This window comes from Balaenoptera acutorostrata, chromosome 19 (assembly GCF_949987535.1).
Source record: "Balaenoptera acutorostrata chromosome 19, mBalAcu1.1, whole genome shotgun sequence".
Classification (NCBI taxonomy): domain Eukaryota; kingdom Metazoa; phylum Chordata; class Mammalia; order Artiodactyla; family Balaenopteridae; genus Balaenoptera; species Balaenoptera acutorostrata.
In genome coordinates this window covers 27,372,141-27,392,153 of record NC_080082.1, presented here as the reverse complement: position 1 = coordinate 27,392,153, position 20,013 = coordinate 27,372,141, and the positions used below count along the sequence as shown (strand labels likewise).

At 37.6% G+C, this 20,013-nt stretch overlaps 1 protein-coding gene and 2 non-coding genes across 9 annotated transcripts in view; all 3 read right to left on the bottom strand.

Moving 5' to 3' along the window:
• CNOT1 (CCR4-NOT transcription complex subunit 1) overlaps positions 1–20,013 on the bottom strand; it is a 105,476-nt gene that overhangs the window by 19,467 nt on the left and 65,996 nt on the right. For 2 of the 7 annotated variants that reach the window (XM_057534330.1, XM_007198038.2), the window contains exons 17-33: positions 18,241–18,391; positions 16,823–17,024; positions 15,953–16,099; positions 14,691–14,815; positions 13,858–14,144; positions 12,869–12,947; positions 10,272–10,502; positions 9,807–9,947; positions 8,221–8,400; positions 6,367–6,483; positions 5,939–6,049; positions 5,523–5,600; positions 5,173–5,350; positions 4,210–4,340; positions 1,073–1,369; positions 214–354; positions 16–120 (exon numbers count right to left, since the gene is read on the bottom strand). In XM_057534330.1, coding sequence (XP_057390313.1) covers positions 16–120; positions 214–354; positions 1,073–1,369; positions 4,210–4,340; positions 5,173–5,350; positions 5,523–5,600; positions 5,939–6,049; positions 6,367–6,483; positions 8,221–8,400; positions 9,807–9,947; positions 10,272–10,502; positions 12,869–12,947; positions 13,858–14,144; positions 14,691–14,815; positions 15,953–16,099; positions 16,823–17,024; positions 18,241–18,391 — 2,701 coding nt within the window. The remainder of the gene's footprint in view (positions 1–15; positions 121–213; positions 355–1,072; positions 1,370–4,209; positions 4,341–5,172; positions 5,351–5,522; positions 5,601–5,938; positions 6,050–6,366; positions 6,484–8,220; positions 8,401–9,806; positions 9,948–10,271; positions 10,503–12,868; positions 12,948–13,857; positions 14,145–14,690; positions 14,816–15,952; positions 16,100–16,822; positions 17,025–18,240; positions 18,392–20,013) is intronic. The other 5 variants (XM_057534333.1, XM_057534335.1, XM_057534331.1 and 2 more) reach the window with 3 other exon arrangements.
• Positions 7,272–7,410, bottom strand: LOC114235991 (small nucleolar RNA SNORA46). Its single transcript, XR_003622049.1, has one exon. It is a non-coding gene; the product is annotated as a small nucleolar RNA SNORA46 (small nucleolar RNA).
• LOC114235993 (small nucleolar RNA SNORA50) lies at positions 17,817–17,952 on the bottom strand. Its single transcript, XR_003622051.1, has one exon. It is a non-coding gene; the product is annotated as a small nucleolar RNA SNORA50 (small nucleolar RNA).

The following is a 20,013-nucleotide window of genomic DNA, read 5'->3' as shown; positions in this document are numbered from 1 at the left end:
GCCCCCAATTCTCACTTTCAGCCTGATTTGCTCTGGCATCCGCTCAGCTTGGTATGTTAACACAACTGGATCACAGTACCTGCGCCCTTCTTGCCTAGCATGTTTTCTCAGCTCAAATTCCTGCAAACAAAAAAAGTCACTGAGGTTCTTGTTATGAGGCACTTTCTTAAATGGAAAAACAAAATACTTAAAAGGCAAATGCTAAACACTTACAGTTGCTAATCTCTTGTCCATCTCAGGGCCTGCTTTTTCTACTGCAGTCTTCTGAATAAAACAGCAAGCTAATTCACAATTGTCCTGAGCTAACTGAGCAGCTGCCTGATCCATCATTTCCCTTTGTTGTGGGGATGCAGTCTATTGGGAGGGGGGGAGAGAGAAAAAAATTTAAAGTTTTCTGTGGGTAGACGAAACAGATAGATGGGATAATAGAAAATGCAGTGCTTAGACAAATTAATTTTAGAACTTCCAACTCTACTTATGACTCATTAGCTGTGACCATGAAATAGTCTAACAATCATCTTCATCTACAAGATGAAAATACTACTCAACTGAAACATCTTACCAGGTTTCTGTGAAGATGGTGAACACTATGAAAGCAGTAAAGCAGTAAACAAAGGCATTATTAACCACGACATCTGAGACCCCAAATTAATAACTGAGTTACCTGAAGAGTGTATGTGTGTGTCTGTGTGGTGTGTGTGTGCTCGCACAGACACAGAGTCACTTTAAGTTGTTTTGTACTGTCCTACTCCAAAGTACTTTAAATTCTTCATGGTAAACAGAATCAAGACTGTTAACTTAGGCAGTTTTTTTAAAAATCCTTCATTTCTTTAAACCAGCAAATATCTGGAGTATCTACTATCTGCCAAACATTATTAAGGATATAATAGTGAGCAAAAACAGACATGATGCTTCACCTCACAGAATTTACAGTCTAAAGGGGAGGACATCAAACACATATGGTAACTATTATAATAAGTGGAAATGCTCACTGTTACTAGCAAAGGAAAAGAAACATTTTCAGGTAAGCAATAATAAGTTTTATACAACAACAAGAAAATAATCGACTTACACGAAGGGCTGAGGCAAAACTGTTTTTCAGGTTGGTGGATATGCTCATGAGTAAAGGTTCCCTGCAAGTAATCATAGCCATTCCAGCTGTCAAGTTTCGCATCATGTGATGAGCTGCTATTCGCATTCGAGATTCCTCAGAATCCAGGGCAAAATCTTTCCTGACTATTTGCTCACAAGTAGTCATGGCAATCTTAATTGATCGATCCACTACAGGATGGACCAGCTCCTGGACGGCCCTTTCAATTGCTTGGCGCACACACTGCTTCAACTGTGGATGGGCCTGAAACAAGGGTATCTAGGGAGGAAAAAACAAGTCAATAGCTTGTTTAAATAAGACAACCCAATTTCTGTCAGTAATCACACCCATGTTTTTGTCATTATTTCAAGGTTAACCATGAACTACCAATTTCTACTTTAAATTAACCAATGAAAAGCTAAGGAAACAACCTGGGCTCCAAAGAAGGCATAGTAGTCAGTATATCTTGTGATACATGATTATAGATAAAATTTAATGGGCAAACTGTTCATTACAAGATGCTTAAAGACACTACCTGCTTAGTCAAAATTTGTGGCTCAAGTACTCCTAAAGAAAGTAACTTCTTGGGACTTCCCTGGTGGTCCAGTGGTTAAAAAATCTGCCTTCCAATGCAGAGGACGCGGGTTCGATCCCCGGTTGGGGGACTAAGATACCACATGCCATGCCAAGGGGCAACTAAGCCCGTGTGATGCCAACTACTGATCCCATGCGCTCTGGAGCCCGCGTGCCACAACTAGAAAGAAGCCTGTGCGTGACAACTAAGACCCGACGCAGCCATAAATAAATATTTAAAAAAAAAAGAAAGAAAGAAAGAAAGAGAAGCTTCTTTAGTAGCATGGGGAAATGCGAAAAGAATCAAGTTTACAGAGAAAAGGCTTTTTTTTTAAAAATCACATATTCTGTTTTAATAGGTTATGCCATATTTTTTTCCCCAAAATGATTATATTATACCCCCCACCAGCAATGCATAACAGTTTCTATTGTACCAACAGCTGGTATGATCATACTTTCAATTTTTGCCTAGTTGGGGGATTTTAAATTTTATATTGTGGTTTTAATTTGCATTTTCCTGACAGCTAATGAGGTTTAGCATTTTCCATATGCTGGATGACTTTTGATATTTCTTCTTCTACAAAATATATCTTCAGTTTTTCTGTCTTGGTTTGCAGGTTTATTTATATGCACTAAATACTAATCCTTTGTGGTTATATCTATTGGGACTATCATTTCTGTTTGTGGCTTGTCTGTTCACTTTCTGCATGGTACTTTTGTTTTTTAAATTAAAAAAATTTTACTGAAGTATAGTTGACTTAAAATATTACATTAGTTTCAGGTGTACAGCGTAGTAATCAGTATTTTTATAGATTACACTCCACTAAGTTATTACAAGATAATGGCTATAAGAGAAAAGGCTTTCTACAAAAACTATTATTTTCAAAGTAGCAAGCGTTTTATAAAAAATTACCATACACTGAAACCTGCTTCATTGAAAGACTGCTTCCAGGCATTCACTGAACTTTTAAGAAACTTAAAAAAATATTCATGATGAACTTATAAAAATATTCAATTATTGGGAGTATTATAAAAGAGAATCATAATTTCTAGACCTAGTTTTTTCCCCCAAAACCAAGTGCCACATCTACAGAAGCAAAAACAAACAAAAACAGGTTAAAAATGATCTCTTTAAAACCCTTTCAAAGTCCTTTAAAATACAAAACTTCAATGTATTTATGTTACGACTGTTTCAATTTCTAAAAAGCAAAGACCATGAAATCTGATTTTGAACTAAACAACTGTGTTAAGCAGAATAAGAGAATGAGGATAAACAAGCAATCATCACCCTCAATATACAGAGTAGAATACTACCTTAAAGTATAGGAAAAAAGACTGACGAGAAGTTACTTAATAGACCAGACAATCTCACAGAATCAGGCCACAGAAACATAACTGAGCGTACTAAGTCCACTTCCAGACCTTGGACTGGAGACTTTACACACACACACGCACACACCAGCTCAGTTCCAGCTATCTTCCAAGAGATATGGCTTAATGCAAGACTAAGGTGACATGATAATAAAGAACAAAAACCTAGGGATTTCCCTGGTGGCACAGTGGTTAAAAATCCGCCTGCCAGGGCTTCCCTGGTGGCGCAGTGGTTGAGAGTCTGCCTGCCAATGCAGGGGACACGGGTTCGAGCCCTGGTCTGGGAGGATCCCACATGCCACGGAGCAACTGAGCCTGTGAGCCACAATTACTGAGCTTGCGCGTCTGGAGCCTGTGCTCTGCAACAAGAGAGGCCGCGATGGTGAGAGGCCCGCACACCGCGATGAAGAGTGGCCCCCGCTCGCTGCAACTAGAGAAAGCCCACGCGCAGAAACGAAGACCCAACACAGCCAAAAATATATAAATAAATAAAAAAAAAAAAAAAAAAAAAAAAAGAATCTGCCTGCCAATGCAGGGGACATGGGTTCAAGTCCTGGTCCGGGAAGATCCCACATGCCGCGGAGCAACTAAGCCCGTGCGCCACAACTACTGAGCCTGCGCTCTAGAGCCTGCAAGCCATAACTCCTGAGCCTGCGTGCCACAACTACTGAAGCTTGTGCGCCTATAGCCTGTGCTCCACAACAAGAGAAGCCACCGCAATGAGAAGCCCGCGCACAGCAGCAAAGAGTAGCCCCCGCTCGCCGCGACTAGAGAAAGCCTGCACACAGCAACAAAGACCCAACATGGCCAAAAATAAATAAATAATAATGATAAAATAAAATAATAATAAAAAGAGAACAAAAACCTATGGTATACACTAAGCATCTTCTAACTATATAAGGAATATACTTAGAGATTGTGATTATATTGGCAGCTTACTTAATTTTCATGGGTTTGGATATGAGGGGCCAATATAAGTGATGTCTAGTCACAACGACTTATTTTTAGAGTAGAAAAAAGATCTCAGCTATACTACACAGCAATTCCTGATCCCTACTCTCTGCCACAAAAGCCTACAACCTAGGAATCCAGAAGGAAGGGGAAGAGGGACGGGAAAGTAACCAGTCTACCTTGTCACAAAGTAGGAATTGAGGAATAGGGTGGTGTTTACTTACTGTTGGGTTTAGAGTAATGTGTGGTGCCAGGCCTGCGAGGGAATAGACATTGATGTCATGGTAGCTGTACTGTGGCTGGGGTGGAACCGTGGCTGTACAGGTGGTACTGGTAGCTGGTGTTGTAGAAGTTGCTAATTGTAGAGAGATAAAATAAGAGCTTATTAATAAAAGGAGCACACTTCTTGACTTTACTATAAAATTAGCAGGGCATCATGTGGTCTTTATCTAATTAAACTAATTGAATGGGGGGAGGGGTGGAACAGGTCACATTCTTCCACCTTGAATTATTATTAAGGGAAATTGTTATTTTAATAGAGATTTGAACAAAGCATGTAAAACTGTATTGGTGCACGGTGGCCACAGAAAGCAATTGAGGGGTTACACCACATTAGCAGGCCCAAGCCTTGTTCGATTATTCTATATTATAGATGTCAGTTTTCAACCTAGGCTGTTCCCTCAATTTACCTGGGGATTCTTAAACTGAGAGCTGAGAAAAAGAAGAAAAGCTGGTTCATTCTAACCACAACTCCCAATCATTCTACACTCCTACAGCCCCCACACTTCCAATCCTCCTGGACCCAGGTCAAATAATCCACTCCCCTAACAGGTCGAGCTGATCTGGCCACCCCCAGATTTGAGGAATAACACAGGTCATCATGCCAATGCAATTCTTTCTCGGAGACCTCAAACAATGTAAAAGATAACCTGGCTTAGTTGGGATATGAGAAACAACGGATTAATAATATTAGTTATGAATACCACATGAACTACCCAGATAGATTCTAATACAGTAAGACAATGCCTAAACATAACTAACTTTTACTTAATAATTTAGAAGGCTCACCAGAAAGTACACAAAGTTTCAGCACCCCATTACACAGAATAATTATAATTTGTTATATGCATGGGAATGTACCATTAAAGAGAACATCTGATAAACAGAGGGCTAATTATCACACTTACTTGTGGTTGTGATTGGAGGGAGCTCTTCTGGCTGCTTGACATCTTTCTTTGGAGCAGAGAGTTGCTCATCTAAGTTCTTTAGGCGATCTTTATCCTTTAGGAGGTTTCCAGGTTTCAGCTCATTGATGTCTAATGCAAGGTTCTTGCAGAGGACCTCAATCTCAAACTTCAAGTTTAACTGCATAATTACAGTATTCAATTAGAATATTAAAAATGAAAATTTAGCTTCATATTATACAGTATTCTCACCCATCTGTCATAGTGCTTCCCCCAAATACCCTCTTTTTCCTGTAAATTTTAATAATGTAAAGCCAGAGAGTGTTCTTAGGGATAAAGAGCAATAAATTTACCTTTAAGTCATGTTCCTGATGTAGCTCAGCTAATACATTCATAATTGCCATTGTCCAGGGGTTGGGTGGCCTAAAAACCTAAAGAAAACCGTTATGTTAAGCTTGCCCCAAAATTACTCTTTAATTTGTATTATCTAAAAGTTAAGCACTTACACCTATGTGGCCATAATAAAACCCCTAGCCTTCCCATCTATAATATTATATTTCAGAAAAACACCAGAACCCAAAACCACCCATTAAAACCAGTCCTATAATACTACTTGGCCTCTCAATTTGGAAATCCCAAGTTTCCCTGAGGAAAACTAACTGAACTAGCTCTATGTCCATAAGAACTAAGGATATAGCCTCTAAACCTTGTGCTAAAACAAACTAACTCTTACAAATTAGCCATCAATAAAATATTAAAATTTACTCACCACACTACGAATGCTAGATTCTAAGACTTTGGCAACAAAGGGGACTACATAGAGCAACTCTTGCTGTCCTTTAACATAAGCCTCTAGCAGCAAAGATTTTACATCCAAGTCCTAGAATAAAAAACATTTTTAAAAGCTGGTAATATACTAGAAAATCCCTCACAAAACACCCCCAATTATACCTTGCCAAACTCGCCCCTGAAATTGGAATCAATAACTTGACCCTTGCCTTATGAAAAGGAAGGGGTAACAATCATACCTTATTGGCTTTTGTTTATCCTGCTAAACAATGTGAGGCCATGAGCATGCAATTAGGGATTCAAAACATGGGCCAAACTTTTACAGCCCCAAATAAAGTCAAGACTTTTAAACAGAATATGCTGTATGAACATTCTCAAGTTTTACATGAGCTTTTAGTTGAAACTCACAGTGTGTAAGATGGGTTTATTTTTAGCTAGTGTGATCATTCCTAGCCAATGTCCCAAATTCTTCAGCAAAGAACGATCAGAGAAATTGGCTGCAGCTTTATCAGAGGTCAGGAGCACCTGAAATAGTGCAGGATTAAGGAAGGTATGACAATGAGCTTATAAAAAAATATTCTCAACTAAATGTTTAAGAATTCCATTACTCTACATTAAAAACAAGCTGTCAATAGAGAACATGCCCCCAAAGTAGATCTTGTCCATGTATCATTGTGATATTTTGTTGTGTTCAGTGACATTTTACCTTCAAATGCCTTTCCATTAAAAACAAACAAACAAAAAAGGTAATACAAATATATTGCATAAAGTAACACAAGGTTAAAAGTATCATGTATGGTCCCACAACTGAAAATTTTAGCTAGGTTTGAAGCAGAGACCCAACTGCAAATCTATCTGGAAGAGCTAAATTCAATTCAAATGAAGACTATAGCTATACTTTTTAAGTCCTTCCCAGACAGCAGGCATACTGAGGAACATAAGATTGCAGTAAATGTTGTGATCTTTAGCATTATCTCTGGAGACAACTAAGATAACTTTCTAGAATACAGTGTAATATTGCTTACACACTTATCACATTTCTAGGAGACCTAACCCATTTCTTCAATTCTTTACTTCTTACTTTCTTAAGGGGGACAGAACCAACACATGAGAGTGCCTTGGGTACACACGAAGAGTGTCTTGGGTACACACATATATCCACTTACTATATGATACCTTTTAATTTATGACTTTAAATTTGTAATTTAAACTTTTGTTTAAAAGAAAGGATCTTGAAATTCTGCTCCAAATTATGTGGAAATTTTCATATATCCCTATCATCCTTACTATCAAATAACAAAGGCTGAATATAGTTATGTTCCTTAACTCCATACAGCAACAGCAGAATGGCACAAAGTCAGCTGTGCAACAGAAAGGAGCCAGGAATTCTTTTGCACTACAGCGTAACCAAGAATAGGGAAAATTCCTATCCACAGGTTTAAATATAGTGCTGGTTCCTAAGCCAATATTCCAAGTTATTCAGCAAAGAATGTTTTCAGCTACATGCTGGTTCACACTGTTTTCTTGAAAAGTTATTCCTCCTAAGAAAAATACTTGGATTTTACAGAACAAGCATTAGCTCATTAGGAAGAGTGTGAACTTAAACTTCTGAGAATGCTAAACAACAGCTATTCCACAATAGGTCTAGAGTCTTGAGATATCTAGCATTTAAGACATAAGGGAAAATACTCACTGCAGCACTGTTTCTGTAATAGTGAAAGATATTAACAACCAATATAATGGATTTCTATAAGACTATTAAAAACAGAGGGATTAAAGCTAAGAGTATATAATCAAATAATATGAGGGAGAAAAAAGAACTGAAACATCTACCATCACTTTAAACTTTAAAATTACAAAATATGTAGTCCCTCAACCCCATCTTACTTACTCTCCACTTGACCAAAAGAGGATAAATTACTAATCTACAACCTGCTATTAACAGACCTGACACCAGAACTATTGTTTTCCTAAAAACATGCACAAAGGGTAAAGATTTCAAAACCATGCATAGAATGATGAAAACAAATTCACAAGAGTGGTTACTTTCAAAGTAAATAGTGCACAGAATGTGTCTGTGAGACTAAATTCTTCAAGAAAATTTAGTTCTATATTTGAAACAAACCCTAGAGCAACTTTCATAAATACTTTAACATATACACATACAGGAGAAAACAGCAATACCCCTCCCCCTCCAATTACACTTGTACAATCAAGTATTTCCAAACTCAAAACATTAATAAAAAGAAATACAACACTTACTTTGATGTTTCTATAGGTCTCATTCAGAACCATCTTATTAAATTCAGGATTCTTCAGTGTGTCAAGGAAGTTTGAATATAGGCTGTGAAAGTTTGGCTCAATACTGACTCTCTTCATAACCAGGTATTGTGAAACCCAAGGCATAAATTCTTCCTTCACAGTTTCCTTTAGTTCTTCAACCTAGCCAACCATTATAACATGGGAAGTATACAATTAAAAGATGATAAAATAACAGTTTTGTGTTTTGTTTCTGTGAACAATATTACAGCATGTGGCTCCTTGCAAAATTAGATGCTAAAGTACATGCTAGGGCTTCCCTGGTGGCGCAGTGGTTAAGAATCCGCCTGCCAATGCAGGGGACACGGGTTCGGAGCCCTGGTCGGGGAAGATCCCACATGCCACGGAGCAACTAAGCCCGTGCGCCACAACTACTGAGGCCATGGGCCGCAACTACTGAAGCCCACACGCCTAGAGCCCATGCTCCGTAACAAGAGAAGCCACTGCACTGAGAAGCTCGCGCACCGCAAGGAAGAGTAGCTCCCGCTCACCACAACTAGAGAAAGCCTGTGTGCAGCAACGAAGACCCAACACAGACAAAAATAAATAAATTAATAAAAATAAATAAAGTACCATGCTACATCTCTCCCCAATTTCAGACAGATGCTATCCAAGTACAGTATGTTCAATTCCATCTAAGTATAGAGTCAATCATCTCTTTAACTGGGTGATTAGAACTGAAACATCTACCGTCACTTTAAACTTTAAAATTACAAAATATGTAGTCCCTCAACCCCATCTTACTTACTCTCCATTTGACCAAAAGAGGATAAATTACTAATCTACAAACCTGCTATTAACAGACCTGACACCAGAACTATTGTTTTCCTAAATTTATATCTCCAGGAATTACCTGTAAAGTTTGAAACTTCTCTTCCAAAAGGGATGCTGAGTGCTTCAAAATTCTCCCCCAATCAATTATGGTGGGATTTTCAAAAACAGTACTTGCATTAAAAATTACATCTCAAAACCCACTTGTTCAGGCTAATCTTGTTGACTAAAACGGACATTGCCAAGTATTGTCTTAGCACATAATCTTGTGCATCATTACTTTTCAGAAGCTCTACCTCACTTATTCGGTGCCTAATGGTTTCTGGGAGGACATGAATTGTGATTAGAAATACAAATGAAATTTCCATCATCATGAAATCATTTTCAAGTTTACTTCAAAAAGGCTGTAACTCACTGCAAAACAATGCTATTTGGGAGGTCCAGTGGTTAAGACACCGCGCTTCCACTGCAGGGGGTGTGGGTTTGATCCCTGGTTGGGGAACTAAGATCCCACATGCCGCAAGGTACGGCCAAAATAGAAAAAAATAAAATAAAATAAAATAAAGCCAGTGCTATTTAATGTCTACAAAATCCACAACCAGTAGTTGTATATCCATGTTCCCTTCATTTTCATTCTATTATCTCTACCTTTAAAAGTATTAAAAGGGTGCAGAATGTCATATATAAATCCCCCAACCCATCAAGGAAAAGAACAGAGAGCACTGGTAGTGATATATAAACTATTATTTCAGACTCACCTTTTGTGTCATATTTGACTGGGAGAGGTTGTTGAAGATAAAAGCAATTTTCTCTTGGATATTTTCTGGGGGCTCTACGATTCTCTCTGTTTGATCTGTGGCCACAAGTAATGTATCTATATTTGTAGTATTAATAGAAGGCTAAAGAAATAAAATACATAAAATAAACAAACTGAAATCCTTCCTAGACAAATCCCAGGGGGGAAAATGTATACAGATTTCTTTAGTATACAAAATATACATGGTGTGTATGATTGTGTACTGGAAGTGCTGGAAAGAATATGTACTGAACTATTAATAGTGGCTGTGTGTGGGAAATCGGGGCGGGAAGGCGGAGAGACAAAGGGAGAAATGCTTTTTTTTTAGTAGGCATGTGTTGTTTATAATAAAATTAAAATACATGTTCACTACTGGATATATTACAACATATCAAATCCAACAAAGAAAAAAGATAGACCTACTTACTGGCACATCTTTCTTAAAGCTGACTCCAGTTGGCCTGGTGACTGTAACTGTTTTAGCAACAGTGGTGGTTGTTGAGGTGGTTACCATAGTGCTAACCTGACCAGCAAGGGGAGCTTTCGCTGGAACCTGGGCCTGGGCCTGGGCTTGAGCCAGTGCAATACTTCCAGGGGTTGTGATAGAGCCCTGCATTTTCACAGGAGGATCTCTAGATTGCTGTCCATACTCGATATACTATGGGGGTAGGGAGAGAGAAACACATTAAAAGAGTTCTTAACAGAAACTGAAATTTTTGAATTACACTTCGCTCACTACTGAGAGAACAGAAATTACTTCAGAGCACTCTTTTGGTTCATCTATCTCCCTTACGTCTCACCCCATTCTGGTCCATATTCCTATATCTATAATATATAGTGGATACCACGAACTCCTTAAGGAGTAAAGGTAAAATATTAGTATGTTTTTAAAGTATTTATAAGAGAACTACTAGTCTAACAAAACAAGTTCCAAAAGAGTAGCCACAAATGCCTGCATATAAATTTCCTTAAATCCCTTAATACATGTAAACTTTAAAGTTTTAAAATTTATATAGTAAACTGATTTCTTTTTTTTAAATTTTATTTATTTTTGGCTGTGTTGGGTCTTTGTTGCTGCGTGCGGGCTTTCTCTAGTTGCCACTAGTGGGGGCTACTCTTCGTTGTGGTGCGTGGGCTTCTCATTGCGGTGGCTTCTCTTGTTGGCGAGCACAGGCTCTAGGCGTGCGGGCTTCAGTAGTTGTGGCACGCGGGCTCAGTAGTTGTGGCGCACGGGCTTAGTTGCTCCACGACATGTGGGATCTTCCCGGACCAGGGCTCGAACCCATGTCCCCTGCACTGGCAGGCGGATTCTTAACCACTGCACCACCAGGGAAGCCCAAACTAATTTCTTTTCTATTGGATGCTGATGAGAGAAAACCATGGCCTAAAAAACACACTGCAATGTGAGTCCTCTCTCAATAAAGCTATTACCACAAAACAGTGTATACCACGCCACCTAGCCAACGGGAAGTAAGCATGATACTGGATGTTCTAGGACAAGTTTTTCTTTCTTTTTTTTTCATTTCACAGACCAATAAAATTCCTTCTCACACACAAATCAGAAGACTGACACACCCTTTGTGATACTATTTCCCACAGCTTGTACCTATAACAAAACAAACTATTATCTATATATACAGTAACTTTATTCAAAAAAGGGGACATTTTCAAGGAAGGACAATCTCTGAAGAAAGTACAGTCCTTTAAATTGACTCTAGAAATATAAACAATGACCTCCCTTCTCTTCTCTGGGTATCTTGTTACAGTGCGAACTAGGATCACTGCTTTGTGTGATCACTTTCATACCACCTCCCTTGTTCTCTCTAGTCTTCCAAGGCCCATATTCCCAGCTCTCAATTCCAAAAACACTTGATTGTAGTAAGCCTCTGACCTCCCATCCTAGCTTTTCAAACTCTGCTTTCCTGTCTAGTTTTCAGTGCTATAGTTTTGGCACAGTCCTCCACCCCCTCAAGAGGCATGAATACACTCCTGCCCCCCATGCTATGGTTTCCTAGGCTAAACCATCATAATGACCCTACCCTCCTACAAACAAACCCAGTGGGATGAGGTAGAAAGCGCTGGACTAAATTATAATAGAATTAAAAGTAGGTTCAAATTCTGATCTTCCTGATTTCTTAAAAATATGATCTTATAAAGCAGTTCATCTTTTATTTTAAAAAAGTAAAATAAAGTTAATAGAGATTAATCAACTTTCTTTGTTCTCTATAAGCTGACTTTGACCAAAGGTAAGGCAAAAGTGTGAATGTTTAGTAATCACCTAAAATCAATCATTAAAGTAATAGTTTACAAATTTCAAGAATAATCACATAACATGGCTTAAAATGTATATTCTCTAGGTCCATTTCCTCAGGGACTGTCTCCTTTTTAACCTCAAAGGAATCTAAGCAGGTACTTTAAGAAGGCTGTATTTTTAAGAAACAGCTGGTCTGGAAGTTTTATATGAAACAGCTCTGGGAATTCCCTGGTGGTCCAGTGGTTAGGACTCGGCGCTTTCACTGCCGTGGCCCTGGTTCAATCCCTGGTTGGGGAACTAAGATTCTACAAGCCGCGTGGAGCAGCACACCCCCCGCCCAAAACCAAACAAACAAAAACCAAACCAAACCACCACCACCACCAAAACAACAAAAAGGAACAGCTCTGATTCATGTTAACATTTAAATCAGAGGGACAACTTTACTTATTTTAATCAAAGAGTCCCACTCCAAATCCTTTTTAGACTCAGGCAAGGGATTCTTGGTAACAGTGAAAGATGTCTACCTCAATAGCATTATTAGGCTAAAAGAACTAGCAAAAGCCTTTTATTAAATCAAGCAAAACCACTGCTTACAAAAGGTAACCCAAAATCCGTATTTCTTCATGATTAAGCTGCAAAACAAGCAACAAATAATACGTATACCTGCATCATGCCAATCATTAAGAAATCTTAATGCCATTGCCAGTAAATCCAAATTCAAATTAAAACAGATTAAACCATCCAACTACTTAGGTACTGAAGACACTTACCTCCTGTAAATGATGTGGAAATTGCATAAAGTGACTAATAGAAGCCAAGTGCTGACAATACTGGGGATAGTCCTTCAATCTGCGAACAAAAACATTCATTCTTTACCATTTCATGTAAGAACAGAGGCAGCACGATTTAAAATTTTTCAAAAGCTAGTCTAGGCCATTTCCCCCCTTTCTACCTTTGAAATACCTTATTTGAAGAGAATGCCAAAAGGAAGAACAAAGAAGTAAGGGGGTGGATATTTATGAACTTCACCCCTTTTACATCAAAAAACAGTATCACTGATTGTTTTTTAAAGGTCTTATTCCACTTAATATTAGATTACAATGAGCCACTACAACTACTGTCTGGAAACGACTCCAAATGTTCATCAACAGGTGAATAGAAAAACAATTTGCTAATGAACCCATACAATGGAATACTACACAGCAATAAAAAGAAACAGACTACTGAAACATGCAGTAACATGGATAAATCTCGAAAGCATCGTGCTTTGTGCAAGTCAGACTCATACACATTGTGTATGAGTCCATTTAAATAATACTCTGGAAAAACTAGACAAATCAGATCAGTGATTGCCAGGGGTTAGATGTGAGGGAAAGTTAACTACAAAGGGGGAATAAGAAAACTTCTTGGGGGTGACGAAAATATTCCGTATCTTGATTGTGGTGTTGGTGGCAGTGGTTATACAACTGTTAGAATTTGTCAAACTTCAAAGACCTGTTCACCTAAAATACTGACTTTTACGTATATAAAGTATACCTCAATAAACAAACCAAAAAAATTGCCATTTCATTTTATACTTTTCCTACCACATATTTGTCAATTGTAACGAATTTGTCTTCACTTCTTCCTCTTTTACTTGTCATTAAGATTAGTTAATATACATATAATGATAAGGCATGGCAAGAATTAGTTGAAAAGTAAGCTACTGTTTCTCCTTATATTAAAAAAGAGAAGCTTCACAGGAAACCTATCCACTCACCTATTTTTAAATCTATCTAGTGCAGCAATCCCAAAATAATACATTTTGGATCCAAAAGGCTTGCGTAAGGCTTCAAGAACATATCGTAGGGCCAAACCTAGTGCCATATAAGTGACCAGTCCTTTTTCAATTATCCCACCGAACAGGCAGGCTGTTATATGTAACTCTTTATCAGGGTACTGGGGGAAGAACCGATATTCTTCGAACAAGTTCCTTAGCATACAGTTAAATACTTCTCGTTCTCTCTTTATGGTAGAATCTTTAAACCTCTGTAGCATTTCTAATACCTGGAGAAAGCAAGACAAAAATAATATACACATAAAGGAAACCATTATTAAGAGCATTCCTCAAATATTCTTTATTGTCAAGCAGAATATTTAACAATAAACTGAGCTTGAGACAAATATTAAGGTTTCCAAAGATGCACAGACATATCAAAACACTTTGTGGGGCTTCCCTGGTGGCGCAGTGGTTGAGAATGTGCCTGCCAATGCAGGGGACACGGGTTCGAGCCCTGGTCTCGGAAGATCCCACATGCCGTGGAGCAACTGGGCCCGTGAGCCATAATTACTGAGCCTGCGCGTCTGGAGCCTGTGCTCCGCAACAAGAGAAGCCGCGATAGTGAGAGGCCCGCGCACTGCGATGAAGAGTGGCCCCCGCTTGCCACAACTAGAGAAAGCCCTCGCACAGAAACGAAGACCCAACACAGCCATTAATTAATTAATTAATTAATTTTTTAAAAAAAACACTTTGTGTTGGGATTTCACTTTGAAAAGGGCATTTATTTAAGATTTACCTAAACCATAAAGAATTAGATCGTCCTAGACACTCACCTCATCAACAGACATGGTTGGATGTGGTGGGTGATTATATATTCTCTGGAAATAGCTGTTTGCTTCATCATCTATCTCTTTACTAAAGTGCTGATTTGCCTCTGGCCACACCTGAGACAAGTCCGCTGTTAGAAACAGAAAAGCAACCAGTGGGCATTTAGGCTCTTCCTTCACTCCCCCACATAAAGCAGAGCCAGAGAGACCAATATAGTTTGAATTTTAAGGAAAAAATAAAGTGAAGTGTTTTAAGTGGTCAAGTTTCAATATTCAAGTGCTCTAGGGACACAAAAGATTCTTACAAAACTGCCTTACAACCATAGTCCTACCCTAGTACTTTCTTCATAAGGATTTATCACACCATGAAAGTTCACTAGGTTCAAATTCATAATGCACTTACCCTCAATACAACCTCACTCGAGGTTAACAAATCTTTACTACTTTATTTTTTAAAAAATCACCTTTTACATGTAAGAATTCTCAATGCATGTGCATGACACTTGATATAAACACAACGCATGCTACAAAACATAACATTCAGACAAGTCTTTCACACTAACATTTTCAAGTCACTTGGTATACTTTCAAACCTTGTATGATGAATATTTAGTCCCAATGACAAGGATATTTATAAGTCAATGATACCTATGCATTTACAAAGAGGACGTCTCTGATTTTGAAATAACATACTAAAGGAGATTAAAACTTAAAAAATTGGTTTCTGTAGCATCATATATATGGCAATAATTATGTGTACTATAAGGCTACATATATCATAAAGCTATTATATTAAAATAAACATTAAAGTAAATAAAATATAGTTATTTACTTTATAAACTGCCAAGCTGAAACAGAAATCTGAAATTCTCCTGGCTGCTCCTGATTTGTTTAAAAACAAACAACAAAAAACACTAAAAAATCTTTAGGATAAGTATAAGACTTACATACATAGACTTAAACTGCTGAAAGTCTTTTTACTTCTTACTTTTAGGATGACACCTCGAAGGATGCTACCTCTTATTAACTGTCACCTTGTTCTGGCAATCCAGGATCAAAGGTGGAATGATACCTCAAATTTTTGTTTTAATCATTTAAATGTACGAATTTACTCCCACTGATCTAGGAGGCACATCAAAGGCCCTACTAACAATATATTAAGATAAGTCAATGTCTTTGTCCATATGACTCTAGGGAGAACAAATTGGACACGCAAGTTTTATATGCATCAGTCACACTTCACAATCACAGACAACACTACCACTTACAAGGTTTCATCTTACTCTGCTGGAATGTAGGCTGGTTCAGTCCAGAGGTGCCCAGTTTCCTCTGCACAAAAGGATCGTTATTCACTGCAGGGAGTCCAAGAGCCCCAGTTCCTATACCAGTCAGGCTGCCTGTGCCAAGACCACCTACTAGAAAGAACGAAGGCAGCCAGAAGTCTTATCTTTACTCATATTCTTGACTTTATTCACATCAAAGATATGTTTTTAATTAAAAACTTACATTAATTAAAAAATTAGGGTCTTTTGTTAACTCAGTGGTAACTAGGTTACAGAGTTATTACAACATTTCACTCCTTAGGTTTTAGTACTCTAAACTTACACTCTGGCAATAAAAGGTTCAGATAGCTTAGGAGAAACATGTGGTTACTAGGGGGGGGAAAATGTAACCTTTACTTCAACATTAAGTTAAAAGCCAAAATATGTGAAAAAGTTTTAGGGATTTACTATCATTTTCAAGGTAGGTGCAAAAAGGCAGAACATATACCTGAATCTGATGTGTGAAATATTCTACCTTTATTATACCAACCTTGAGTAATTCATAAAGCTATGAGTTTTGATCTAAGCCTAAGTTCTTCAGAATGTGGTTAACACACTTTTAATATTTATACTATCATCTGGTAATAGAATCCTTACTGAATAACTCAACTAACTTTACAAGTACAAATATCCTCATTGCAATTTGACTAAATTAATGTAATGTTTTTCTCTTCCCAACTCTGGATATGAAAGCAATTTTTCACGATTTAGTTCAAGCAGCTTTCCTTTATCATAGTGACTCCAAAACACCTTATATACACTAAGGCACGATGAGGCTTACAAATAATCTGCACCCCTACCCACCAACCCCCTTACCTGGAAGCTGTGATGAAAGTCCTCCAATACCACTGAATGCAGTTGTCTGATTTGGGGTTGAAAGGGGTGGAAATGCTTTTGCTGGTGACTGTGGGGTACTGAATGCAGAACCCAAATTTGGAGGAAAGCCCTGCATACTCTGGGTGTGAGGGGCAGCTGAACCACCTATACTAAGAGATGCCATTCCAGCAAGAGGGTCAATCTAAAGAAAAACATTATAAAAACGTATTAAACATACTTCAAGAAAAGGCAGACAAACGACACAGGTAAAGCAATCTTTAGCAACAGCTCTTCAAATGCTTTATATAAAGTAAACTGCAAAACCACACACAATCTTGATGATGCTTAAATCCCCAAATCAAGAGTACCAGTCATTTTCTTATTATATCATAGATGGATTAGGTTTAAAGAGTTAGCCCCTGCCAAAGAACCAGAGCCACAATATGAGGGCTATAAAACTTGAAGAATAACATTTCAGATGAATTTCTCTGAAGCTGTACTACTAAACAGCAGTCCTTAAAATTTCCAGTAAGCCCCTTTAAAACAAACAAATCTCTCAATGCAAGTTATTTAACTTTCAACACAATAAAAGCATTAGAAATTAGAAATCTAGTCAAAACAAATATAGTCAAAATTTGAGAATCTTGGGGTTGGAGGAGATCAGCTCTGATTTAAAAAATTAAAAAAATCAAAACAAAAAAAACCCCAAAACAAAAACAGAAACAAAAAACAAGGTATACTATTCACCAAAAGATTTTATAAAATATCTAATAACTGCACTTCTAAGCTTCTTAGTTTGTGGCATTATTTCAGACCTTTGTGACTACAGAAAATAATACACAAAATGCCTTTTATAAAGTGGTCACTGAAGAATCACTAAATGCTCTTTCTTTTCTTAAAATAAACCCCAATCTGCCATTCAATGCAGCTGAAAATAGAAGCGGAATATGTTGCTCCCAGAGAGAAGGGGGTGGTTGGTGTCAGGGAGTAACTTAAATGTACCTTGTTTTTAAAAGAGCAGTTCAGTTGAGAGCTGAAGAGCCCCAGTTATAACAAGTCCTTATGCTCTAGCACTGTTGCTTGGCCCGTGAAGCTACAAACAAGACACATCAGGTTCAAAGGCAGTGCTTATTTCTCAAGTCTAAGTTATTCTTATTTTAAAAAGAAGCCCTAAATAAGTTGTTTTGTATCTTTCCTCTCATAGTCATGTTCTTTTGACTTAATGATTAAAATCTGTTCTCAACCACAGTGCCTATTTACGGATCTCCTTTAAGTGGATACTAGACATGCAGTTATCTAAAATGTAATAAATTCAGACAAAAATTTCCTTTGAGTAGATTATTAATGATGATGTAGACGTTTATTCTATTCCAAGTCTATGAACAAATGGAGATGTACCAAGTGTAGTGTTCATTTACCTGAACAGGAGAAATGGCATCTAAGCTGCTAGCACTAGGAGGGCGTCCTTTTGGCATAACTCCAGGTGGTGGCTGTCTGGCCTTGTTCATAACATTACTGCAGTTGGCAACCATGGTGAGGATGGTTTCTGATAATTCCTGAGAAACACTCCTTAAGAGAAATGGAAAGTGAAAAACGTCACTTATTATTCCCTAGAACACCTAAATAAACAAATCTGGGTTTCTAATAAAGAAAACTTGCTGGAACCTATGGCCAAATTTCCACCATATCCCATGTTTTTGCACCTGTCATTAATCACCAGGATTTTCTGAGCACTGGCTTTCTCTTGAAAATATTTTTTACACCTCTGAAATTAAGCCTTGTGTATAGTGTTGCCTATGTATTTTGAAATACTACTCTGTAAGAAACATTCCATATCCTCAACTACTTCATCAAAAATTATGCCCAAATCTGGACATATCAAAGTAAACAGGTAAGCAATTTTTAGACTAGGTTCTCATAGTCAAAAATAAGACTTTTATTTAAGTATAGATAAAAATGCCATACACATAGTCAGTAACTATATTTGGCAAGCACATACAGAATTGACTGACTTCTAAAATGTCAAATAGGATGCACGGGTTCGATCCTTGGTCGGAGAACTAAGATCCCGCATGCTGTGCGGTGTGGCCAACAAAAACAGCACTACATCAAAATCTACAATTTTTAAATTTTTGCCAACATGAAAAAAATGAGTGGTTCAAATATGGACTAGAGGGAGGGGGCAATGTAGGGGCAGGGGATCAAGAGGTACAAACTATTATGTATAAAATAAGCTACAAGGTTATATTGTATAATACAAGAAATACTGTCAGTATTTTATAATAACCATAAATGAAGTATAACCTTAAAAAATTGTGAATTAGTACACCTGTGACATATAATATTGTAAATCAAGGATATTCAATAAAAATAAAAAATATGGACTACAAATGACAATGAACAATGAGTTATTTTTTCATCCACTGAAGCAAGGGAGAAAAATATTACAGACCATGGAAAAGAAAAGAGAGATGTCAACTCCTAAAGGTGTGGGTCTACTTATTTAACTTAGTAGTAAGTAGTAAAACCATTAATTTCCAAAAGGTATTTCAAATAGAAGAACATGAGTAGCTGTCTCTAGCCTCTATGCATCTGGGTTAAAAATACCCACCTCCCCTGCAATTAAAACTTCATGTTAAAAAAACTTCATGGAGATAGCATATTTCATCTTTCAGATTAGCTACAAGGCAGTGGGGAAATAGACCAACTGCCTCTGGTTATACTAAAAGGAGAACTTGCTATGGAGAAAAATTTTGCACCTAACAAAATTACACATGCATTTCCCTTTAACCTAACAATTCCACTTCTGGTGGGTCCAAACATACACTGGCAAAGATGATGGATGCAAAATGCTATTCGTTGCAACATTATTTGTGACACAGAGTGGAATAAACAGAATATCTACCAATGGGTACTGATTTTACTAAGGCACAAAACATCTATTCAGTGGAGTACTACAGAGTAATTACTAGGAATAAGGAAACTATAATTTTATGGCATGGACTCTGGGATATACGATCAAATGAAAGAAGCATAGTGCAGTAAGTATATAATATACTACCTTTTCTACCGGAAAGAGGAAAATATATACTTTCCTAACACAGAGATAACCCACAAAATAAACAAAAATGGTTAACTACAAGCGAAGAAAAGAACAAGGTGGGGGTAACAGTTCAAGGAAAATTTCACTG